This window comes from Vombatus ursinus, unplaced genomic scaffold, assembly GCF_900497805.2.
Source record: "Vombatus ursinus unplaced genomic scaffold, bare-nosed wombat genome assembly UNPS02014786.1, whole genome shotgun sequence".
NCBI lineage: Eukaryota > Metazoa > Chordata > Mammalia > Diprotodontia > Vombatidae > Vombatus > Vombatus ursinus.
In genome coordinates, this window is record NW_020954564.1 from 49,988,419 (window position 1) to 50,015,428 (window position 27,010).

A 27,010-nucleotide genomic window follows, 5' to 3' on the forward strand; every position below is an offset into this window, starting at 1 on the left:
GGAGCGGCTGGGACGGGCCCGGGGCCTGGCGGAGGTGGACGCCGAGGAAGCGATGTGAGAGGCCAGCGCCCAGGTGAGCCCCGCGAGCCCGGCCGGACAGAGGCGGCCCCGGACCGTGCCACTGGCCCGGCCGGGCGCTCCCGAGCTGCCAGGGACCCCCGGGGGCTCCGAACTGGCTGCCGGGGGTTCCGGGTCCGCCCCCGTCGAAGTGCGTCCCGGGCTCGGGTCCCCAGCTCCGCCGGCCCCCGGGGGAGGGAGGGCGAGGAGCCAGGACCCAAGCCGCTTCCCCAGTTTGCCCCACTTCCTCGCCTGCCATAGCCGTCCGCGGGGCGGGGAGGGAGGATGGGGAAGAGCGGGCGCCCGTGTTCGGCCGGGGCCGGAGCCCGAGGTGGGGAGCGATGGCCCAGAGCGGAGCAGAAATGGACAGAACCGAGACTTTGAGTGAGAGGCTCAGGGAAGACTTCTCGGAGGAGGTGGCACCTGGGCTGAGCCTTGGAGAAAGGGGAAGATGCCGAGAGGTGAAGATGAAGAGGGACCTGTCCTGTTCGTGCAAAGGCGCGGAAGCAGGAGATGAGCAGCGTTCGAGGAGTAGAGAAGAGTCTAGTTTGGTGGAACCTAAATGGGAGAAGGGGAGTGGTATGGGGGAACAAGCCTGGAAAGGAGAGTTGGAGCCAGATTGTGGAGAGCCTTAAATGCTAAGCTAAGGAGTTGCAGTTTTTATCCCAGAGGCCACTTTATGTTCTCGAGCCTGGAACCTTCAGGGTCAGGCCTCTGTTTTAGGGTGATGACATGACACCTGTGTGAAGGACGGATTTGAGATTATAGGTGGGGAGACCCATTGAGTGGAGAGGAAGGTGAACTCGGGAGATATGGTGGAGGGAGAATCCAAAAATACTGGCAACTGATGGGCGGCTCATGGACCTTCTCACTTGGCTGCTTGGTCTAGGGATCTGGGCTAGCTTTGATGGCTGGTTGGTCCAAGGTGCCTAGGGACAGTTATCCAAGCGGGCAGCTGTTTCCTTGAAAGGGGAAATCCAGCACTCTCCTCCTTCACCTGGGAAGTATTTAGCCTTCCTGTGGGAAATTAATCCATAGAATCTTCCATCTGCATAGATGGAAGGGACCTTTGAGATCTTGTTCCATCCCATATTACAGATGAGGAAACTGAGGCCCAGAGCGGGGGTGTGATTTACTAATGTGTCAGAGTTGAGACTCAAATCCGGGTCTTCTGATTGTCAGTCTAGTGTTTTTTCCATGTTTCTTCCTCTCCACCACCACCCCCACCTTGTTGGGGAATCCTGTTTGAAAGTAGCAAGGGTTGGTTGTTTTTACTGTACCTTGGTCAGGAGCTCTCAAGTGAGACAGTTTTTGTGATTATAATTTTAGGTTCTGCCAAAATCCCTTCTGAAAACCAATGCTGTGATATATTAGCAGCTCTTTTTTCACCTTCTCCCCTACCTCCCCAGACTTACGCACCAGGATGATTTACTGGTTACTAGATTTCTCACCTCTGTCACTTGCAGAGATGTTTACTCCTGGCCCAGATCACAAATATCACATATTTCCTAGAGATGAAGATCATCCTGGTCATCTAACCCCGTTTTCACAGAGGTATAACTCTTTGTTTTGGAAGGTTGAAAAACCCATTTTAATTACATATTAATTCCTGAAGACTTAGCCTGTGCTGAAGGTTAATATGTTAACATCTTTTAGCTGAATTGTCCAGGAGGTCATTACATCTTGATACTTTTTACCAAGTAAAACCGATCATATTCTTTCTCTGAGTACAATCTGTCCAAGATTGGGTGTGCCTTGTCACAACTTTATATAATCACTTTTCCCCTGATATCAGTCTATCATTTTATCATGAAGACTACCCTTTGGACATATACAGTGCCTAAAGATATTGTAATGGGCGTTCTGGGTGCACTTTAAGAGAGGTTGACATTGTGCAGCTAAGAAAAATTGTGTAATTTTACTGAAGACAGTTGTACTGTGGACCCTTTGCAGTAATCACAAAAAATTCCCTGAGATCAGAGAATTTCGGATTGCTAGAGTTTGGTATTTTTACTCCCTTTCTGTACTTTGTTCCAGGACAACTTGGAAACAAATTGTAGAAGTATTAAAAAAAATTTTCTACACCTTGGTCTTACCTTTTAATCAATCTCTGCCTTTCATCATTTATTATCACTGTCTTGTCAAGTCTTTTTTGGAAGCAGCAATGAATCCTTTCTCTTCTCTTCTTTCCATAAACCTTAGTCCAAATTCATTCACTTCACATCTGAATTATTGTAACAACTTCTTAGAAGTTTTTATGTATGCAACCTACCATAATCTGGCCTACTTTGTGTATACATTTTACCTCTTAATCTGACTTTATACAATGCCAGATTTTCTACAGTTAATTAGCAGGTATTTGTCAAAGTCTTACTTTGGCATCAACAAACCTTTTTTGGTTTTCCTTCAAAGCTTGGTACAGTTCTGTGTATACAGTAATAAAAATAATGCCTAGCATTTACATAGCACTTTAAGGTTTTCGAAGAACTTGACAAATATCTCATTGGATCCTCACAACCCTGGGAAGGAGGTGCTGTTTATTATCCGTAATTTTACAGATGAGGAAATTGAGTCAGAGGTTCAGTGACTTGCCCACAGTCACAGAGATAGTGTTCTATCCACTGTGCAGTGGATAGAACACTATCCACTAGGATCTTTTCTTTAAAAATTTTTTTAAAACTATGAACTTGACAAACATCAATACACATGGATATTTCCATGTGTAAAGAACAGACAATTGTCATTAGGCTCTTAATTCATGCTTATTGAATGAATTAATGAATTATGAATAAATGAATGACAGCATTGTGCTACCTTCTGTACCCGAGATTTCTCATCCATCAGGTAGGTTTAATAATTGCACCTCCTACCTCACAGAGCTGTGAGGATCAAATGAAATAATAATGTACTTAAAACATTTAGCTATTACTAGTAGCTGCATTGTGGTATACACAGTAGTATAATATAGTTTCTGCCTTCAAGAACTTTATAGTCTAGTTGAAAGATGAGATATTCTTGCAGAAAGACAATATAAACCAAGATCTGTTCCTATAGTGCCTATTAAAGCTTTATTTCCCAGTCTATGCACCTTATTACACTGTTAAGTTTATTAAAAGAATTGAATGAGGGAATAACATGTGACATTGTAGTATAGTGGAAAGAGTAATGGACTTGGAATCAGAATTACCTGAGTTCAAGTCCTAGCTTTGACACTTTCTAGCTAGTTAACTCATTTCCTTAACTGGGGCCTCAGTTTACTCTTCTGTAAAATGGAAATCATAGGTCTTTATACTACCTACTTAATAAGAATGTTGTGATGAAAACACTTTATAGATCTTAAGGCACTATAGAAATGTGAATTATTGTCAATATATGTGAAAATACCATATACATGTAAGAATATTCTTACTGCCTCTTGAGATTTTGCTTATTTTGCTTCACCCCTTCTGGAATTACCTTTTTTTCTTCTTCAGAGTTCTTTTAAGCCCATATATTCTTACTTAAGTGCCTTATTGAGTCCACATAAACTGTCTCCTTTTTCTGATTAAGAGATCACTACCAGTACCATTAATTTTAAGTCTGTTAAATGTTTTATGTGATATTATTTTCTAGTTGTTTCATGTGTTCTTATCTCAACTAGCTTGGAAATCTTTTGAGAGTATATTTCTCCCATCACCTTACACAGTGATGGACACATAGTTGGAGCTTAAAAAATACCTATTGATTTTATTGGCAAACATTTTTAAAAATTTAACTCCTTTCTTTTCTTGCCTTTAAATTAAAAACTGCAACTAGCATTAGGTATCTCTTGCCTGGTGTTGCCAGTGTTAATTCTTCCTCATCTAAGATCATGAGGCAGTGAATGTTAAAATTAAGTGCTTAAGTTTGGCTAAGTAAATCATTGTTATTCGTATTGTAGACTAGGCTTTTGAGGGATGCCCTGTCACTTCAACAAATGCCCACTAAATCCTTCATGTGCAAGGGAGGATACAGAGGCAAAAACAAAATAACTTCTGCCTCCAAGGAACTCTCTGTTGTAGGAATATAGAATGCGATACATATAGGTAAATACAAAGGATATACAAAATAACACCAAATAATTTTGAGAGGGAGAGAGTGCTGATGGGTGTTGTAGAGCACGGAAGGGGGTGCTTGAGCTGTGCTCTGAGGTGGAGGTGAAAAGACTTCATTCCAGACATGGGGAACCATTTGGTCAAAGGCACAGAAATAGCATGTGGAATGTCATGGATAAAAACCACTAGTAGTCCATCTTGACTGATTGAGAGCATAAGACTGGAAGGGTAGGTAGGAGACAGATTGTGGAGGGCTTTAAGTGCCTAGGAGTATCTATTTTATTCTAGGAGCAATTGATGGCTACAGGGGGATGTTTGTTCATTCATTTTCAGCTCTAAATAAAGAAAACATTCCAAAAAATCAGAGCTGTGTAAAAATGGAATGAGATCTCTGGGAATGTCCTCCTCACTGGATGTCTTGAAGCAGAAATTAGATGACTACAAATCAAAGCTGTTGTGAAGGAGTGGAGGGAGGAGCTCTACTCAGGTAACAGTTGGATTAAAAGACTTCCCAGGTCCCTTTCAACTTTTGAAATTCTCTAATTCAGTAAAATGAGAGCGTAGGTCCACTAAATACTAGAAATGATATTTTTTTAACGGTTGACTTATTGGGAAAATATTTCCCTGTTTTTTCCTTTTTCCTATAATTCTAACTAATACTTGATGAGTCATAAATGTATGCCTACCAAGGTATAGAGTAGATTGACTTTTGGAATACTTGGGCCTCTGCTTGTCCATTAAGGTGTCATTTTTAGCAAGTTTGTCTGCGTATCAAGTAACTTGACAGAAACATTCAGTTTCACAAACCTAGTATGTTATTTTATTTATTTATTTTTTATCAGTTTTCATCTTTGCCAAAGCTGATATCAGCCCGAGAATTTTGGATTGTTTGGAAACTCTTAATTGTGCTCCTTTAATGTTTTGTAGTAGTAATAGTTCATAGGATTTAGATCTGAAAAGGACCCTTAGAGGTGCATCTACTTCAATCTCCTTGTTTTAATGGAGGAGGAAACTGAAACCTAGAGAGGTAAAGTGAGTTGTCCAAGGTCACACAGGTACTAGCTAGGATTTAAACCCAGGTCTTCTGACTCTAAAGCCAGTGCTCTTTACACTACCATGATACTAGAAGCCATCTTAGAGGTTATTTAGCCCAGTGCCTTTAGAAACTGATTTTAGCTTAATAAAAGTCATCTTTAATAGAAATCCACATTAATTTCTAAGGGATACTGTCACCTAGTTGATTCATATTCTTAGTAGGTGAACAGCTAGTGAGTGAGCCTTTCTGGTCCTTTTGTCATCAAAGGAATGAGTGCTGTGCTATATTTGTTAAATCTAATGCCTCCTAAAATGCCAGCTGTCATAGGGAAGGGGGAAAAAAACCTCTTAACACTTTTATTTTGAGCACTGAGTTGATGATCATTTAAGAAAGGACCTTTTTTTTTTAACCTGAAATAGGTATCATTGTTTAGTGAAATCGATTTGCAAATTGTGAAATCATTTTTCCACTTTGATAATTATTCATCTTTTCTTTATTATAAACACTGGGGGTTTGGGGAGGGGTGTAGGGAGAAGTGGTAGCAAACCATTTGAACTATAATATATTAAAACCCCTTAATTTGGAATTTGTCAAAACAAGTCTTCTCTTTGTCCATGGAATGCAGTGAAACATCCTTAATATGAAAGCCACCAAACCTAGAAAAACTGATTGATTAAAAATTCTGCATGTGAAACATCCCAGAGTACCACATTACTGTAATATTCTTTACCTCCCCAAGTTAGTTACAGGTACTGGTCTTTCTTGTAATCAGGAGTTTTAGAATATGACTTTTAAGCTCCACATTAATTTGAAAAATATTCCCTCCCTAAATTTCCAGTATTTCTGAACAGACCTGAAAAATGTTAACACCTTAGTAGAAAATATAACAGTTTGGATAAAAATGTTCTTTCAGGCGCACATGAATTAATGCAGTAAGAACTCTAGATTTGTTTTCTTTTAAATTAGGATAAGCTCTTCATGAATATCCATTACAGCATGCCATTTTATTTATTTTTTGCTGCATTTTGGGTTGGGCCGAATCAGATTGTTGTGTGCAGCCCTGGTGGCAAACTGCTCCTTCTTTTTAACTCTATAAAGTGTTTAGTTGCAGTTTGTGACTATTCCATTTTATTTGAGCTAGACTTAAGCAGAAATACCTAGAAAAGTTATTTTTATGTATTTGTTAGCTACGTGTATGATGCCTGACTTCTTGGACTCTTTTGTCTGGGGGCTTTTCTTTTTAAAATAAGCATTATGTGTAGGAATGAAGCTTTGGTGTCCTCAAGTTTTATATACAGAAATCATAATCGCTGACATTTTGATAGTACTTCAGTGTTTGTAAAGTGCGTAAAACCCATTATCTCATTTGATCTTCACAATGACCCTTTGTTCAAGTTAATACAAATATTAAGAACAAGCCTTTGAGCAGAATATTTTGTACTACTAGGTAAATATTAGCAAGTGAATGGAAGACAGGAGGTACATAATATGGGTCAGAAAATGAACATGAAGAACTTAGAGGTTACATATAACGAATACCTCTTTGTACCTTAAAAGTAAGCTGCCAAGCATATAATGCTACTTCTCATTCTTATAAGTTTAATTGGAAACTTTTTAATGTGGTGCAGTATTTTCATGGCACAAATTAGAGCTTTTAAGTGCAGGTAAAATGGGTTAAGCCAACTTGTATGTTTCTTATTGGTGAGAAGACAGCTGTAATTGCAATATCAGATCCATATAGGTAGCATTGGAAATTGAGTTTATTTAGAAAAGCAAGATAACGTATCCTTGAGGTACTTATTCTGAGGTGGTTGTTGTTGTTGTTTTTAAATAGAATTTTGTTTGATCTCAGGCCTGAGCTGCAAACTTCATTTTACATACTTTCCAACTTTCTCAGAAAATGCTTAAGAATTTCTGCTTATAAGTACATAGAAAGGAAGGATGAGGAATGATGAATTTGCATGGACTTGGTGAGAGTGCAGGGAGGAGCTGCTCAGTTACATGGACTGAGTCTAATCCAGGAATAGCAGTGATGCATGGATATGACACAAAACACTGAATTTGAAGTCAGCAGACCTAGATTCAAAGGTCAGCTTGACTACATGTTATCTCTTATAACCACTTTTATCTTTGTTCTTCAGTTTTCGCTATACCTTATATATACTTAATAAATGTTTATTGAATTGAAATTCTAAAAGGCGATGTGCTCTCAAATTCCTAACCAACCCTAAACCTGTGATAGCTGTAATTTTCTAAATTTAAAGTGGCACAAGTTTCAGAAAGAGGCAGAAGGGAGGATTTTGACAAAAATTTTGGTTAACCTCCACTAAGATTCTTCTGTGGCATGATAGTGAGTCTTGAAACATGAGCCAATAAAGTTTAAGTTCTGGTAGATTCTTCCTATCTGAAAAGTCTTTGAATGTGAGCCAGGTGGCAAAATGCATCTTTTATTGGTGGACCAGTCTAACTAAATGCAGAGAAGCTTATTATCAGACAGTTAACTCATAGTAGATGAATTTTTTCAATATCAGCAACTCGTGTAACTCGATCAAGTCATGAATTGTCCATGAGCTGCATCAGTGAGTGAAAGGCTCACGTTGATGAAATTGTAAATCCTTGAAGCTTGGAGGTATTCTTGACTAAAGAGAGATTTGGACTCTTTGGCTTTGTGGGGTAAGGGATGGGGCATGGATTTGGGAGTGAGCCAGACTTATCCTTATATTAAAAATTCAAAAATGCCCTCTTTGGAGCATGCATGGAACTGATTGGTAAAGTAGATTGAAAAAGCAACCTTATTATTTACTGTTACTTCCTTCACACGCTCAACAGTAGCTAAGCTGACCTTTTTTTCTCATATATAACAATACCAGTCCCATCTTGCTTTCACACATACTCTTCCTCCTTACCCCCATACCTGAAATGCATTCCCTCCTTGCCTCTACCTCTTAGAATTTTCCTTCAAAGCTCAGCCCAAGTGTCACATTCTACAGAAAGATACCTAATCCCCCTAGCTACTAGCATTACTATATATGTATGTATACACACACACATACATACACTCTAATGTACATACAAATATATATGTAATTGTTGTTCCCCTGATTGTATGTTCCTTGAGGACAAGAACTTTTTTGGGGGGTGGGGCATTTGTATCTATATGTAGTAGATTCTTCCTATCTAGAAATGGGTTTCATTTCCACATTGTAACTATAATATATATTAAGTGTTTAGTTAGCAAGTGATTGATTGATTATAAAGAACAGCAGACTGGCCTACCTCCAGTTATGGTTCCCAGCTCCTGTATACAGGATTCCTCTGTATAATCTATAAATAATCCATATAGATCCCTTGCTCAGTGTAGCTGAACCAATTGAAGCTCTCAGTATTCTGCCCTTACCAAGTTGTAAGCTTAGAGAGGCAGGGTAGCATAGTGATGAAATGCTCACTGGGATTTGAGTTCTAGCTCTAATACTTAATAATAACTCTTTTACTTAGGGCAAGTTTTAAACTCAGAACTCCAGTTTTCTTCTGTAAAATGGGGATAATATATGCATTCCCTGCCTCATAGGGGTATTGAAAGGAAAGTACTTTGTAATCCTTAAAATGCCACAGGAACGAGTTCTTATACACTATCATAATATTGAAGATCATATTGCTTTCCTTAACTCAGAAGGACAACTTCACTGCTCTTGTTAAAGGTCATAAGTACAACCTACTTATCACAAGCACATGCACAGGAATTAACGGAAAAACAAAATGTTTTTAAAAATCAGAAAAAGTGAATTGAAATAAAAAAAAAAACCTCACAACCCAGAGCTTACAATGGGAAATTTTCAGTTCATTAGAATACTTAGGGAATGCAACTAATCTGTTATCTAGTTAAACAAAAGTTAACACTTAAAGCACCATCTTTTTTGTTTAAATCCACATCAAAATTCCTTCTGAAATACATGAATATTTTCTTATTATAGAATATATTGAACATAATTTAATATTTCTTTGTCATTTCTGGATCTTTTTCTCTTCAGTTATTTGTTATTATTTTATTTTATTTTTTTAGGCAATTGGAGTTAAGTGACTTGCCCAGGGACATACAGCTTGTAAATGTCAAGTGTTTGCTCTGAGATCGGATTTGAACTCAGGTCCTCCTGACTTCAGGGCTGGTGCTCTATCCACTGCGCCACCTAGCTGCCCCTCTCTTCAGTTATTCGAAGGGCTGTCATGTGGAGAGGAATGAGACTTGCTTTGCTTGGACCTAGAAGAAAAAATGAGTACCAAGTAGGGTAAAATTTCAGAGAGACAAGAGTGTAGCAATTAATCATAGTTGTTCAAAAGTAGAATGAGTTACCGTGGGACATAGTGCATTCTCTGTCACTGAAGGTCTTCAAGTAGAGGCTAGGTGACCACTTTTTAGGGGTGGTCTTGAGGGAATTCATGTTCAAGTAATGATACCTCTATGGTTCCTTCCATTTCTGAAATTCTGTCCTCCACAATAATCAGACAGCTAAAGTTATTAAGTGCTTGTTTTATGCTAAGCACTGGGCTGAAGCCTGGGGATACAAAGACAAAAAACAAACCCAAAAAATGGTCTTTGTCCTCAAGGAGCTTACATTCTAAATGATGAGAAAACATGTTTGTGCATGTGTGTATTTTACAAAATGAATTCAAGGGCACTAGGTGGGGAAGAGGTTCTGAAAAGTCTTGAAGTAGAAGGTGAGTTGAGTCTTAAAGGAAACTAGGCATTCCAAGAATCTACCTCTTGGAGATGAGGGAGGAATGCATTTCAAACATGGGGGATAGCCAGTGCATACAAAGTCACAGAGATAGGAAATGAGGGATCATGCATGCAGAAGAGCAAGTAGATCAGTGCAACTGAATCAGATAGTGTGGGGAAGGGCAGAAGTGTGTACCTAGACTGGAGAAATAGGAGGTAGTCAGGTTGTAAAAAGCTTTAAATGCCTCAACCAAGGAGTTTAAATTTGATCTTCAAGGTAGTGGGGAGCCACTGGAGTTTGTTGAACAGGGGGGTGGTGTGGTCAGGCCTCCACTTTTGGAAAGGACTCCAGTACTTGTGGGTGTTAGAGTGGAGTGGGAAGAGGCACAGAGACCAAAAAGACTCAAGGCCAGAATTGGTGAGGGCCTGAACTCTAGGGTATTAGTGGAGAGGAGGGGATATTTGTAAGAGATATTGCAGATAAAAAAGATAAAATTTAACACCTGATTGATTATATGAGATAAGTGAGAGTGAAAAGTCTAGAAATACACCAAGGTTTCAAATCAGGTAGACTAAGAGAATGGTGATACCCTTGACAAAGTGGAGTGTCCTGTTTGAGAAACAGCAAGACCAGTGTCACTGGATCACTAAGTATGTGGAGAAGAGTAAGTTATAAGCAGACTGGAGAGGTAGGAGGGGACCAAGTTGTGAAGAGTTTTGAATGCCAAAAAGAATTTATGTTTGATTTTGGAGGTGATAGGGAACTACTGGAGTTTATTGAATAAGGAAATAACATGGGAAAATCTGGCACTTTAGGGAGAAAAATTTGACAGTTTTGGAAAGAGGGATTGTAGTGGTAAGAGAACTTAAGACAGGGAGATCAATCAAGGCTGTTGCAGTTGTCTTGGTGTCACGTGATGAGGCTTGACCAAGGTAGTGGCAGCATCAAAGGAGAAAAGGTGGAGTACTGGAGAGATGTAAAGGTAACATTGCCAAGCCTTGGCAACAGATTGATTATGGGAAATGAGATAAAATGAGGAGCTGAGGATGGCAGCCTGTGTCCTTGGAAGGATTATGGTACCCTCAACAGTAATAATGAAGTTAAGAAGAGGGGAAGATTTGGGGGGAAAGACAAGTTAAGTTGTTGAGTGTAAGATGTCTAGTTTGGAATAAGCAATTGGAGATGCATAGTTTAGGATTAGGCCTGGATAAGTAGACCCAAGAATAAATCATCAGCATAGAGATTATAGTTGAATTCATGGGAGCTGATAAGATAGTAAATATCTATTTTTAATAATATAGTGAAATAGTATTCTATAGAGGGCAAAGAAAAGATGGCCCAGGACAGAGCCCTGGGGGACATCCACCTTTAAGCAAGTGTTACTTGGATAGACATTCAGCAGAAGAGACTGAGGAGTGGTCAGACAGGTAGGAGGAGAACTAGGATAGAGTAGTGTCAAGGAGATCTAGAGAGTAGAAGGTATGAAGGACAAGAGGGTAATCAATAATGTCAGGGGCTGCAGAGAGGTCAAGAAGAATGAGGATTGAGAAAAAGCTCTTAGATTTGGACGTTAAGAGGTCATTGATAACTTCAGAGAGATTGTTTTGGTTGAATGATAATATTAGAAGCCAGACTGTAGAGATTAAGGAAGAGAGAGGAATGAAAGGAAATGGATCCACCTATTATAGCTAGCCTTCTCAGGGAGTTTAGCTGCAAAAGGGAGGATAGATATGGAATATAGCTAATGAGGATAAATGGATCAAGTATTTTTTGAGGATAGGGAAAACAAGGACATTTTTGTAGGTAGTAGGGAAACAGCCAGTAAACAGGGAGAAACTAAAGAGTGAGAAAGTTGGGAGGATAGAAAGGGTAATCTTTTGGAGAAGAACAGATGGAATAGGAAAAGTTGTGCATGTAGAGGGGTTTGCCTTGGGTAGGAGAAGGGCTGCTTCTTCATGTGAGACAAGAATGAAAGAGGACGGGGTAGAAAACATCTAGGTTATGTGAGATGAAGAAGGAATTCTCTGTGAATGGAATCGGTTTTTTTCAGTGAAATATGAGGCAAGGTTCTCAGCTGAGGAGGGGGAGCCATGGTGGTGTGAGGAGGGATGAAAGAGTTTGGAAGCACCCCTGTGGTGAGTGGGATAGCAAGTTAATTAGGGAACTATAAAAGGATTGCCTTGCCAAAGGGAGGGCCCAGCTGAAACTATGTAACTCAAATTTGTAGTGGACCCAGTCAGCACAGTTTCCTGATTTTCTTCAACTTCATTCAGCAGTATATGAGTTTGAAGCAAAGGCAGCAGGTGGGAGTCATCCAAGGCAGAGGCTTGCTGGGCAAGATCAGTGATACAATAAAGGGGCAAGGGACAGTAGAAGTGGACAATATAGAGTTGTTGAACTAGTTCACCATGGGGTCAAGATGGGGAAGGGAGGAGAATAGTAGTGCAGGGGTGATTTGATGGCTTTGGAAAGAATGGAGGGGTCAAAGGATTGGAGGTAGGGAGAGAGATTGAAGATTAGAAAGAGAGAAGAAGGTAGGGGCAATCTGCTGGATAAGGCAGCAGGGAATATGATCAAGGGTGGAAGGAGAGAGCCTAATGTGTATGGATCAAAGAGTATGGGGACAGGTACTCCTGTAAGAAGACTGGAAAAGAAGGAAGGGACCTGGTTATAAAGAGCCTTAAATGTCAAATAGTAGAGTGTAAGTTTGATCCTTGAGGGAGTGGGAAGTCACTGGAGTTTGTTGAGCTAGATGGTGACATGATCAGATCTACACTATAGGAAAAATACTTTGACAGCTATGTGCGGGTGTTTGGAATAGGGAGAGGCTTGAGGCAAACTAAATTGGGAAGGAGGAAACATTACAACAGTCCAGAAAGAAGTGAAGAAGGTATGGACTAGGATTGTGACTGTGTTTATAGAGGAAAGAGGAGATTATATGATAGATATTGTGAAGGTAAAAATCACAAGATTTTTGCATTGGATTTGGTATGTGAGGTTAGCGAGAGTTAGTAGATGATGCTGACACTGAAATTTTGTATCTGAGTCGGTGGTGAACTTAACAGTAGTAGGCAGGTTTGGAAGAGGCCGGGTTTAGGGAAAGTTTTGGACATGTTGAGTTTGAGGTGCCTGTGGGACCCTATGGTACATATGAGCAGCTAGGTGACACAATGTTCAGAGTGCCAGGCCTAGAGTCGAGAAGGCTTCTCTTCCTGAGTTCAAATCTGGGCTCAGACACTGGCTTCTGTGACCTTGGGCAAGTCACTTAACCCTGTCTGCCTCAGTTTCCTCAGCTGTAAAATGAGCTGGAGAAGGTAATGACAAACCATTCCAGTATCTTTGCCAAGAATACTTCCAAATGGAGTCACGAAGAGTCGGGGACACAGGTGAAAATGACTGAACAACAACAAAAGGAACATCTAGTTTGAGTTCCCCCCAGCTATAAATCTTGTGATCCTATAAACCTACAACATCAAGTTGTTGGGTATAAAAGTTTGTGACAAATTGTGCCTCCTGGCCCTATTAGTTTGATAGTGTGCTTAGAATTTAAAATATTAAGTGTAAGTTCACTACATTGGGACTTCAGAACCTTCTTATTAAAGAGTGTTACTTGTTAGCAGCTTTAAGGGAAAAAAAAATCTTTGTATCTAATTTTCACTCTGAAAGGAAAGTGGTAATGTAAGCAATAGAGAAGAGAATTGTGACTTTCCTTTCTCATTTTTACCGAAAAATGGAATACCTCCACTAGGTGTAAATGGTAGTGTTTGTTTTTTTGCTAAGGGTGCCATTCTCCTGAGAAGAGAGGGAAAGGTGAGTTTTCATTTCATAACCTGCTTCCAATGTGTCTCTCTATCCCATCTGCATGGCACAGGACTCTAGATTGATCTTCTTAACACCCAGCTTTGAGCATGTTGCTCTTCTACTCAGAAACTGTCAATGACTGTCCATTGCTTCCTGAATTATGGGTAAACTACTGATCAAGGTATTTCACCCAGTGCAGTATGATGAAAAAAATACTGGACTTGAAGTCAGGAGACCTGGGTTTGAGCCTGCGTGCTAATGTTTTACCTGAATGAGTCTCTTTGCTTGTTTGAACCTATTTCCTTGATTGTAAAATGGAAATAAGAATACTTATACTATATAATTCACAGCATTGTTATTAAGAAAATACTTTGGAATTTTAAGAACACTGTATAAATGTGAGCTATAGTTAATTTTAATAATAGTATTATTGTTAATATCCCTTAAAATGATATAGTGGAAAGAGCATGAAATTTAAATTCATAAGTCCTAGATTTGAGTCCTCGCCTAAACTGCTAGAAACAGTATATATATAATATCTATTATGTGTAATATATAAATATATATAGCATTAGTCAACATAAGTTTCTTTGAGACGTAACTTCCCCATATCTAAAATAGGAACAATTACACTTGTCCTACCTACTTTGAAGAGTTATTATAGTTTATTGTGTCCATGTTTTATTTACCACACTATTATTCCTACTTATCTGTAAGTTCCTGGAAAATATCATTCCTATTATGTGTTCAATAATTATTTGAATGAATAAATTTTCTCTTTTACTTCAGCTTTGGTTTTTGGAGATAGGCTAACAGGAAAGATAGTACTACTGTGAAACTTTTCTTAATGGTCCTGATGAAAACTAAATCTAAAGAGAAATTTGGTTGAAGTATGCTCAACCTGAATGGTTCCACTTAAACTTGACGTTTTCAAAAATGGATTTTACAAATTCTGAGAAGTAGAAAGGACCCTGGAGATCATCTAGTTTAATCTCCATCTGAGAGGGTGTCCCCTATACAGCATCCCTGACAAATGATCATACAGCTGCTTCTTACAGACCTTCAATGATAAGAAGCTTACCACCTCCCAAAGCAGCCCTTTCTACCTTTTAAAAAACTTTCATTGTTGCAAAGTCTTTCCTATTATCAGGGTAAAACCTACTGCTGCAGTTTTCACACATTGTTCGTAGTTCATTCCCTCAACAAATATTTATTTGTTCATCTCAGGCAAATCATTTAACCCTCCAAATCTCATTTTCCTTACCTGTAAAATGAAGGGATTGGACCAGATGATCTCATGTTCTTTTCAGCTCAAGATCTGTTTCAGCTCAAGATCTACTATGCCCTGGTCCTTTTGGGGCCAATTAGAAGAAATTTTATTCTTCCTCAGCAGGACTGTCCTTCATCGTGTCCTCTCTAAGTCTTTTCTTCTCCAGGCTAAATATTCCCAAGCATTTCACTGATCTTCTGGCATAGTCTCCAGTATTGTCACCATCCTGTCACCATAGTCAAGCTTCTGAATTTGCTTCCTAAAATGTATTACTCAGAACGGAGTGTGGTGCTCTAGATGTGTTTTGATCAGAGAGTATAGTAGTAGTATTACCCCCTTTGTTTTGGAAACTGCCTGTGGACTGGAATATAGCCTGAGATCATGTTAATTTTTTGACTGTCATAACCAGTTGATCCACATTGTCCACATAACCAGTGAATCAACATAACCAGTTGATTCATTGTGCTTAATGTACAAGATGATGTTGAATAGCAGAGTTTTACACAAAGGTTGCCAGTTAAATGAAGATGATGTAATGGTTGTACCATTTTATTTTAAAAATCTAGTGTGGTTAACCTGGAATCAAAACAGTGGGAAAGTTGGAACCATCAGAATTTTATCAATGGGTATAAACTGGGGAGAGCTACTAAGGAGAACTAAAAGTTTAAACAAGTGCTTGTGTGATTTTTTTTTTCTTGTTGAACAGGCCAAAGGCCAATGATGCTGCTAGTGCCGAAGTGGAGAGAATGGGGAAAAGGATGTGATTTGAGGAAGGCAGAAGAAGGAAAGTGGCAAGGGAGGAGAGAAGGTAAACAGCCATTTGAGGTAAATGAAGGAGAAGAGGGAAACTGAGGGGAGGCAAGAGAAATCAGTATTATATAAAACAATATAGGCAGATTTACTCGGAATCTTGCCCACCATTCTTGTGTTATAATAAAATCTCACTACTTTGACTAAAAACAAAACAAAACAAAAAACAATATATAGTGTACCTCGTGCTATTTTGGGGGATGGGGGGGAACAGGCTTTCTTGAGCAGCGAGGTGTGGATCAACGGACACATTAAGCAAAGCCCCAGCTGTTCACTCTATGGCTGGGACAGCCTAATGGATCCTCACCATATTTGAAGCTATTGAAATCAAGATGGGAGCTGTCTTATCCTCTGTCTTTATGTGCACTGATAAGACCTGTTATAGCATTCACAGCCATATTACCAAAGGCTATGGCAACTGCTGTCTTGAAGTCTTAACCTGGCTTCACATTTACCCCATGCTGAATCATCACTTTCCCCATCCCTGGCCACAGATCCATGGAATGCATGAGCCACATAAATTATTATTATCAGTGTATTTGCAAATGAGGAGTAAAATAGAGGTACAGTACTGAAGAAGTGGAAGAAAATAGCAATAGAAGAGATTAGAGCTGTATTTTCCTGTAAATGATAATATTTCATATATATATAATGTTTATGTATATACATACGTATATGTACACAGATGCATGCGTGCATGTATGTATATGGCTTTCAAAATAACTTGTAAAAAGCAAAAGAATTAAAACTTGAAGTTGTGCTAAACTAAAGAAAGTTCAGTGACAATGAGTCTTTGTGCACATTTGTATACATTTTGAAATGATCGGGAAGAGAGATATATTGAAGTAAGAGTAGGGTTGTAGACACAGAGCTAGCAGCGCTCACAGAGATTATACAGTCCTGTTTGTGTTAGGATGTCAAGATTCAGAAAGGACCTTTCATCAAGTTCTTGCTAATTTGGATTGAGAGAAAGCATTGGAACACCTACATGCTCTCACTATCCCCAAAACAGACCATCCAGATGCAGCAACAAATTTTTAGGAGCAGTACACTTGACTGGACTATGTACTGCTCTCTATCTCAGGGTTGTTGTGAAAAAAGCAGTTTGTAAATTTGTAAACCTTAAAGCACTATCAAAATACGAATTACTATTTGGTGGTACTATTACTGCCATTACTGAATTTTCAGAGGGATAGCTTTCACATTTTGAAGTTCATCATGGCATTATAAAACAGAAAGACTATTGGACTTGGAGGCAGAAGACCTGCCTTTGAGCTTAGACTTTGCCACTTCCTAGCTGCAGTCTTGTAAGGTTAAGTCACTTAAACTTTCTGAGCTTCAGTTTTACTTTCTATAATATATGGATAAGAATGTTTGTCCTAACTCACAGGAATTTTAGTAAGCTGGAAACAACAATATAAATCTGAATGATAGTAATTTCTTATTACTATTATTGATGACCAGCCTCCTTGCTTCCCTCACAAGCAATGGAGCTAAAATGCAACAAACTAATTTTGTTAATTACCATAGCCAATATTGTCTAGCCCCTGAACAATTTGGTCACAGACAGTGTTGGCTATTGTAACCATATCCTTTCCTGGTAGGTTTTAGTGACTCAGAGCTAGTTAAGCGGAGTTTAGGAAGATAAGCTTATGGGGTCTAATGATCTGGTTGCTCATAAAATTAAAACTCCAGTGAGCTGGAGAATATAAATTTCCTTGGAACTTTCAGAAGTTAGATTTGTTGCTTAAAAAGTATAAGGATGAACATGAGTATTTTTTTCGTCTAATTTGTGTCATTCTGTCTTTGTATCTGCAGGGAAAGAATGTTTTAGTAGCATAAGTTTACTTGAGGATAGCAGACAATTCTCCAGCTCATCTTCATGAAGCTGAGTTAGCATCAGGTAATGTATTAATCATTTCCTTTCTTTCTTTCTCTCTTTTTGAGGAAATTGGGGTTAAGTGACTGGCCCAGAGTCACATAGCTATTAAGTGTCTGAAACAACATTTAAACTCAGGTCCTCCTGACTCCAGGTCTTCTATCCACTGTGCTGCTTAGCTGCCCCTTAATCATTTTCTTGCTGGCCATTGTTACCTCTTGTTACCTGTGCTAATCAGTCACAGCCTTCATTTGAACCTCAGATCTTCAGCAATGTTAATCTCTCAGACTTCTGTTCCTAAGAAAAATTCTGAGTATGTGAGCTTTTCAGATAAATGGGAGTTTTCAATTTGGGAACTGAAGAGAGGGGAAAACTTTCTTTTTTATTGCATTAATAAAAAGGGAGTAACAGTTACAAAGTCAGATATTTTTAATTTCTCCTGCTGACCTCTGCCTTTGAAGTCTGTTTTTTTGTTTTTATTTTTAAATTTGTAACTTTTAAAATAGACACATTATGGAATAGATTTAAGAATATGAGAACTGGAGAGGGGCCTTGTAGTAGTCATCTAGTTCAATTCTTTAATTTCACAGATGAGACGACTAAAAAACAAAGAAAATTAGCTATGATATAACATCCAATAATTATACCTTTATTATGTTAACCATAATACATTTTAGGGCAAAAAGTGAACTATTTAAGAAACGTGTTTGCTTACAAAGTTATGAAGAAAATCATACCAGTGGACAGTAAGTAAATTTTAGTCTGGTGGTTTTTTTTTTTAACAGTAGTTTCTGTAGGTATAGGAATTTTTTTTTCTTCCCAAACTAATACACTTTTTCTTTAAATTTTCAAGTAACAAAAATTTTTTTTTCTCTCTCCCCAATGGGAAAAAATAAAATCCATGTAACAAATACGCATAGTCAAGCAAAACAAATTCCCTCATTGTTCATTTCCAAAAAAATAAATATTTCATTCTGCATCTTGAGTTGATAACTTCTCTGTCATGAGGTAAGTAATATGCTTGATTTTTTGTTCTCTGAAGTCATAGTTGCTTATTGTGTTGAGAGTTCTTAAATTTTTCCAAGTTGTTTGGTTTTAGTGTTGTTTTTATTGTATAACTTTTTTTTTTCCTGGTTCTGCTTATGTTACTTTGTACCAGTTCATACATACAAGTCTTCTCAGCTTTTTCAGACAATTTCATCATTTCTTTTGACTCAGTAGTATTCCATTACATCCTAAACCATAATGTGTTCATCCATTTCTCATAAATCATTCTCAATGAGAAGACATTTGGGACTTGAACATCATGGAAGTTTTTTTTTCTCTTGTGTTGATGCAGAGGAAAAAAGAAGTTGAAAGTGCAGCTATGTAACCCAGTATTTTTAATTTTTAATTTTTACCTCTATCTTGAAGATTTTCTGTTTGTTTTTAAGGTCCCATTCATAAATAAAATATAAATGTTTGTTTTGTTAAAAATGAATGTGTTTGTTGAAGAAAAATTTTAGAATATTAGCTTGCTATTTTTGGTAACAAGGACAACTGTAAATGAGGCAGTATCATGTAGTAGATAGAGGCACAGTCTTGAAATTAGGAACAAACCTTTGCCATATATTAGTTTTGCCACCCTGGTGAAGTCATTTAACCTATCAGGGCCCCCAGGAAGCTCTCTAGGACTATAAGTTCCAGTTGAACGGCAGAGCTGCCTTGGTACAGAAAGTTTTCTACACTGATACAACCACAACTCTGCCTCCTACTCTTCCCAGAAGGTAGTATGAATAGTTGATATAGCTTAAACTGACTGAAAAGGACCTAAGAAATCATCTAGTCAAGCTCCATTTTACATAGAAGGAAACTGAGATCCATGAGTCCATGAATTTGGTAATTACATAGCATCTGTCACATTTTCTTATCTACTTTTACAAATCATTGTAATAAAACTTCATGTTGTATTGTATTCTGTATTTAGCAAAATATTTTTCTCTTCTTTTTCTCATTTTAACCAATAGTAACCATAATAAACCTACGACATAGCTAGGGAACTCACTTTACACTTTACTGAAATCTGAGGTCCATCAAGGCTAATTGACTTATCTGTCATGACATGGTGTTGTCTTATAATTTAAGGATTTTGTAATTGTTTTTAAGAGTTGTTTGTAGGATGGCGGCCCATAGCCTTGTCTTTTTTTAGATAGTTCTGTCTGTATTGGACAGTCAGCACGGTCTTGTATCCTTTGATATGGGAAATAGTTTGACTCCTCAGTGATAAGATAACTGGTATAGGTGCAGATAGTTCACATTAACCTCAGGTTAAGCTTTGACTTGGGTACTGTATCACAGGACTCCAGGGAAGCAAAACCTGTTCTCAAAACAAGTTCTCATTCTCAAAACCATTCAGGAGAAGAGAACTTGGGCTTTATGGAGACAATCTCTGGACTCCATTTACAAAGCACCTTTCTCACAACAACCCTGTGAACTAGGAAATATTAACAACTTCTCAGGTTTCTGTGGTGCTTTCTTTTACAAAGTTCTTTCCCCATAAACAATCCTATAAAGAAGGTATTGTTAAATATAATTACCTCCATTTTATGATGTAGAAAACTGAGACTGAGGGGAAGTAATTTGCCGTGATCCTATAGCTTATAAATAGTAGAGCTGAGACTGTGAGAGCCCTTGCAGCAATGAAATTTATGTGGCTATTTCATTCTGTCTTTGAATGAGAGTCTCTTTTTATCTGATCAAAGAGGCATAAATTTGGCCATTAAAGTTAAAGGGAAACATCTGCTAAATTTAGATATGGAAAGGTTGGTGTGAAACTAGAGACATTGGCCATCTGAGACATTTTCATTTTAATCCAAAGGAGTTGCATAGGTGACATTTCTATAGGGTTCAGGACCAAAGTATAGAACAGCTTAACTATAAACTAATATAAAGAATACCAGATTCTATATGTATTGATAGGACCAGATTTCGAACATCGGCTGCTATTTACCACCTGTGTGACCTTGGGCAACTCACTTGCCTTCTTTAGACTTCATTGGAAAAATAATAGGGTTAGACTAAATTATTTATAAAGTTCCTTCCAGATGACTGCCAGCCAATATGACTGCCTGAACAGAGACAGACTGCTCAGCTCCCACATACTACTGCAGCAAAAACTGGAAATTCGCACTGGACTAAATAATGATTGAGAAATCCAATGAGAAACTGTAATAAATAACTTTTTTCACCTCAGAAATGTATAGAAATGTCAGCCAGAACACTGTGATCAGTAGAAAAGGGAGCCACCAGTATTGGCCACAGCCAGTACTGGCAAACAAGTCACTATTATCCCAGTAAAACCAAAGAAATATGGTCTGCAAGGCTCTGTGTCCAGGGACAACAAGAAGGGAAAGCTCCCCTGCTGTGCTGCCTGAGGATTGGGCTAATTTCCATCTGTACAAGCACAGAGCAACTTCCACCTTCTGCTAGCCCAATGTCCAGGCTTTGATGCAGAGAACCCCCCCAGTGGAGAGTCACAACCTTCCTTTGACATTAGGCCTTCCCTGTCCTGCTGTACCTGTTCCTTAAAGGAAGACAGAGAGGAAAGTCAGTGGGGATTGGGACTTTTCTTCTCCTGCTTCACCCTTTTTTTGCCTAATCTACAGATTAGGTATCCTACAAACAACTCTTAAAAACAATTACAAGATCCCTAAATTATAAGACAACACCATGTCATGACAGATAAGTCAATTAGCCTTGATGGACCTCAGATTTCAGTAAAGTGTAGAGTGAGTTCCCTAGCTATGTCATAGGTTTATTATGGTTACCATTGGTTAAAATGAGAAAAAGAAGAGAAAAATATTTTGCTAAATACAGAATATAATACAACTTGAAGTTTTATTACAATTATTTGTAAAAGCAGATAAATTTTATAAAACTTGCTTCCTTTGGAAGGAAGAGGAATAGTGAAATATGGCCTTCCATCTGACCATATGTCTTTTATCTCATACTGTACTTGTCTCCAGCCCAATCTGCAGCCTCCTTGGGAAGAAGAGGGGTGTTTTTGACTTAATTATGAACATTCTCACACCTAGTCATATCCCACATATCCCAATGATTCTGAAGTCCCATAGATCATCTTCTAAACTCTATTCCCTATTCCCCACCTCTCAATTCCTTGTTCTCATCCCCTTCCACCTTCCCACTCTAAAGTTTAAAAAAAAAAAATCACTTTCCACTCTTGCCCTCTAGATGCTTGTTCCATAGGTAATAAGCTTCTTTGTTCTAAATCTTTTCTTTCCCACTACTTCCATCTACTAGCTATTACTGAAACCTAGCTCCCTCATAAACACAACTTCCCTGGCCACCCTTTCTGTTTCTGGCTATACACCTTCCTTCATACCCTTCAGCTGACTAGCCAGAGCCAGGGAGTTATACTGCTGGAGCTCCCTATTGCAACATTCAGGTTCTCTTTCTGCCTTCATCATTAAGTAACTTACCCTCCTTTGAAGTACATGCTATTAGTCTCTCCCACTCAAAAATACTGGTTAACTATTGTCTACAGACCTCCAACTCACTCTCATTCCTTCCTCAATGACTTTAGTATGTGGTTCACAGTTTTCTGTCCTCCCTGACTCCTGCCCTCATACTAAGGAACTCCAGTATATATATTGACTCTCCCTCAAATACCTTAACCAGTCACTCCCTCAACCTATTCATTTCCCATGACCTCTACCTCTCCTTAGCCACACAAAAAGATGGTCATCCTCTTGCTCTTAAGGTCACCCACAAATGTATTACCTCCGTGTTCCAGAATTTTGAAATCCCCTTATCTGACCTAACATTATCTGACATTTATTGGCTTCCCATGTCTCCCTCTGCCTTTCCTTGCAAAAAGCCTATTCTTCATCCATAGTATGACCTCCAGTCCCTTGACTCTTCAGTTCTCTCTGAGCCCATCTCCCCTGCACTAGCCATTTTCTCCTCTTCTCTCCATCTTGACCCCTTGTTGAACTAATTCAACTTTACACTGTTCTTTCCTCCCACAGCATCATTTTGCCACTTACACCCTCTCATGCCAGATCACTTCCACCTTTTGTCGCCCCTCTCCTATACATGTTCTCTTGAATGAACGAGGAGAAAATAATGCACCTGTTCTGAGTGGGTACAACACAAATTTATATTACACAACCTCAAGTGGACTCTCACTGCTACCAGTTAATCCTCTTATTCCTCTCTTCTCAATTCACTATCCCACTTTCCATGGTAGCTCTTCCAGACCTTTTTCATTCCTCCTGAAGCTATCCATGTCTCTTCTCCCCCAGCTTTCTCAATTAACAATCTTGCCTCATTTTAAAGAAAAAAATTGAGGCCATTCATTTTGAACTCCCTCTTTCCCATCTCACATAACTTTTATGCCTTCTGCCACTGTCTCTTTTCATCATTGTCTCTCATTGTCTTCTTTACCAAGGCTAACTTCTCTACCTGACAGTTTCACCTTTGCCACACCTCTTGAATATGACCCCTTCTCTTCTCTGATGCTGTCACCACTCTGTTGCAGGCCCTCCTCACCTCATGTCTAGACCATTGCAATAGCCTGCTGGTCAGGCTGCCTCCCTCAAGTCTCTCCCTACTCCAATCTATTCTTCATTCAGCCACCAAATTTATTTTCCTAAGTTGCAGGTCTGACCATTTGCTCCTTACTAAATAAACTCCTGTGACTTCCTGTTATCTTCAGGATCAAATACAAAATCCACTTTTTGCCATCCAAAGCCCTTCATAACCAACACATTACTCCCTGCTACATACTCTTTGATCCAGTGACATTGAATGAACACACAGAAACACAGAACACAGTTTGATGTTAACTATATCAAACTCAACAGAGAAATGGAGAGTTGAGGGAGGATAATTACCAGTGAGGGAATAGTTGGAACTGAAACAAACTTCCTGATCTGGAAAGGGGGATTAAAAAGAAAAAATAAAAGCAAGGAACTTGAACCTAAAGAAGAGGGAAGGCACACTCATGAATTAAAGAGTGTCTGCTGAATGGTAGTCTGTGAAAAATAGAATATTATTGTACCAGAAGAAATGACCAAATAAAGATGATTTCAGAGAATCCTGTGTAGTGTGAATTCATACTTCATATTAAGTATACAGAGCCAGGAAAACAATTCATGCAGTAAGAACAGCATTGTATAGGAAAACAACTTTAAAGACTCAAGAACTATGATTAATGCAATGACCATCCCTCCAGAGGACTTAGGATGAAGCATATTACCCATTTTCTGACAAAGAGATGGTAGACTTAAGGTGCGGACAGAGACATACCTTTTTGGACATGGTTATTATGTAGATTTGTTTTGCTCAATTATATTTATTTGCTATATGGTTTACTTTTTCCTCTTTTGATTTTCAGTGGAGTTAGGAGTCAGGGCACAGGGAATGTTAGCAATAGTGATGCCACAAAAAAGAGGGCCATTTGAAACACTTTTTAAAATATACAGAAGAAAGCACAAGTAAACAGGACAGTATTGAAAATGTGTGAGATATATATATATATAAAACCAGGCAGTATGAAATAGTCACGGGGTGGAGCCAAGATGGCAGAGGAAAGCAGTGACTTGCTTGAGCTCTCCCCCAAACCTCTCCACATACCTGTAAAAAATGGCTCTAAACAACTTCTAGAGCAGCAGAACCCACAAAAAGACAGAGTGAAACAAAGTTCCAGAAATAGTCACAATTTATGTTTTGTATGTATAGAAGTGCTCATTTTTTTATGTTTTAAGTTTAGAATTTTTAAAACTTAAAAAAGTTAAATGAAGTCACGTACAGTTCTAAATCTTAGTCTTCCATGATTCTCTTCTAGCTCTTAAGTCTTATGAACTTATGAACAGAAGAATGTTCAGATATGGCTGATGGAAAAAGCTTTAGTAGCTACATGCCACACACTCACAAACTTATGCCTATGCCATTTTTACCACATGATGTAGAATATAAATGGATTATAAAACTGTCTCTATCCCTTTTCCTCTCTCTCTCTTTCTAGATACGCTTCATGTCAGTAGAAATGGACAGCAGCAGTTTTATTCAGTTTGACGTGCCCGAGTACAGCAACACAGTTCTGAGCCAGTTAAATGAACTCCGCCTTCAAGGAAAACTGTGTGACATCATTGTGCATATTCAGGGGCAGCCGTTCCGAGCCCACAAAGCCGTCCTTGCTGCCAGCTCTCCCTATTTTCGTGACCATTCAGCATTAAGCACCATGAGTGGCTTATCCATCTCAGTGATTAAGAATCCTAATGTCTTTGAACAGTTGCTCTCATTCTGTTACACTGGAAGAATGTCCTTACAACTGAAGGATGTTGTCAGCTTTCTCACTGCTGCTAGCTTTCTTCAGATGCAGTGTGTCATTGACAAGTGCACACAGATCCTGGAGAGCATCCATTCAAAAATCAGCATTGGGGATGTCGACTCTGTTACCATTGGTGCTGATGAAAACTCAGAAAACCGCAATGGAGTTAAAGAGAGCAGCTTCTTTGCCAATCCAGTAGAGATCTCGCCTCCATATTGCTCTCAGGTGCGTCAGCCAACCGCTGGCAATGATCTACGGATGGAGGCCACTCCAAGCAAATCTCTGCGTGGCCGCTTGCAAGAAGAAGGCCACTCAGACCGAGGAAGCAGTGGGAGTGTCTCTGAGTATGAGATTCAGATAGAAGGTGACCATGAACACGGGGACTTGATTGTGAGGGAGAGCCAGATCACGGAGGTGAAAGTGAAAATCGAGAAATCAGAGCGACCTAGCTGTTCAGACAGCTCTTCGTTGGGTGATGATGGCTACCACACTGAGATGGTGGATGGTGAACAAGTGGTGGCAGTGAATGTAGGTTCCTATGGCTCTGTGTTACAGCATGCATATTCCTTTTCCCAAGTAGCCTCTCAGCCATCAAGTATATCAGAAACTTTTGGGAACCTGAGCAACTCCAGCCCGTCCAGGTCTATGCTAAGTTGCTTCCGAGGGGGCCGGGCCCGCCAAAAGCGCCCCTCTGTCCATCTGCACAGTGATCTGCAGAGTTTGGTACAAGGGTCAGATGGTGAAGCTCTTGTGAATAATCCTGGGTATGAAAGCAGCCCTCGGGAGAGGAGTGCACGAGGCCACTGGTATCCATACAACGAAAGATTGATCTGTATTTACTGTGGAAAGTCCTTTAACCAAAAGGGGAGCCTTGACCGGCATATGCGACTCCACATGGGGATCACCCCTTTTGTATGCAAGTTCTGCGGTAAGAAGTATACACGAAAGGACCAGTTGGAGTACCATATCCGTGGCCATACTGACGATAAGCCTTTCCGCTGTGAGATCTGTGGGAAGTGCTTTCCCTTCCAGGGAACACTCAACCAGCACCTGCGAAAAAATCACCCAGGTGTGGCTGAAGTCCGCAGTCGCATTGAGTCCCCAGAAAGAACAGATGCATATGCAGAACAGAAAATTGAAAATGATGCCTCCAACTCAGAGGCAGTGCTGGATTCCAGTATGGAAGTTCACACGGTGTCTAATGCCCCTGACTAAGATTTAAATAAGTGCAACCCAAAAAAAGCACACTCATCAATGAATGCATTTAAAAAATTTTTGCTGTAGGTAACTCTTAGCCCAGTTACTGACCTGACCACCTTGAAATCTAGTAGGTGCACAGTAAATTTTCCCAAGGTTTCTAAATAGCACACTTTGCCATTTTTGTTCTTTGCTTCCAAGGAAACTTGGGTATATGTGTGTTGAAAGAGCTTAGAATCCGAAGGGCTGAAAATACAGGGAAAAATACATGGGCTGATGCTATTCCTCTGGATGAATTATTTCAATCCCAATTCTGGCAGTAGCGTAGCTAAGCCAGCTGGGTTCACTCTTCCTTCACTACCCAGGGGCACATATTCTCTCTCTGTGTGCTTGTAAGTTTCTATGCATGTGCATTGAGAGAGAATAGCATGTCCAGATGATCTGATGATTACATTTTAGAGTTGAAAATTACTTTTTTTGGTAGTTAGAAAATTTATACATATATATATATATAATAAAGCATTTATTATATATATTACATATATACATTCTTAAATTTGCTTTTATTCTGGTTGAGGTGAATGTAAGAGGAATATGTAAGTTAATATAGTGTGTACAGGGCTTTTTGACTCTTAATCTCATCTCTACCTAATATATTTTAAGACCTTGCTCCTTTATCCCTTGAAGAATGTTGTTTGGTTTTCTTATATATTAATCATAGCGTCCAAAAGTCAGCAAAGCAAATGATACTGTTTTTTATAACTCCACTTCATAACAAACACATAAACCAAATGCCATAAATCTATTCAACTCTAGTTAGAATTGTTTGAAATTTTTGT

The 27,010-nt window shown here is 39.0% G+C and overlaps 1 protein-coding gene across 2 annotated transcripts; it reads left to right on the top strand.

Moving 5' to 3' along the window:
* On the top strand, positions 1-26,639 carry LOC114047326 (zinc finger and BTB domain-containing protein 34). 2 transcript variants are annotated; one of them, XM_027868115.1, is made up of 4 exons: positions 1-73; positions 15,659-15,777; positions 17,581-17,665; positions 24,669-26,639. In XM_027868115.1, exon 4 carries the CDS (start codon positions 24,678-24,680, stop codon positions 26,187-26,189), a length of 1,512 nt encoding a protein of 503 aa, XP_027723916.1. In that variant the 5' UTR covers positions 1-73; positions 15,659-15,777; positions 17,581-17,665; positions 24,669-24,677; the 3' UTR covers positions 26,190-26,639. The 2 variants fall into 2 exon arrangements, with proteins under 2 accessions (XP_027723916.1, XP_027723917.1); XM_027868116.1 differs by having other exon boundaries at positions 15,659-15,760.
* Positions 26,640-27,010: the final 371 nt, after the last annotated feature.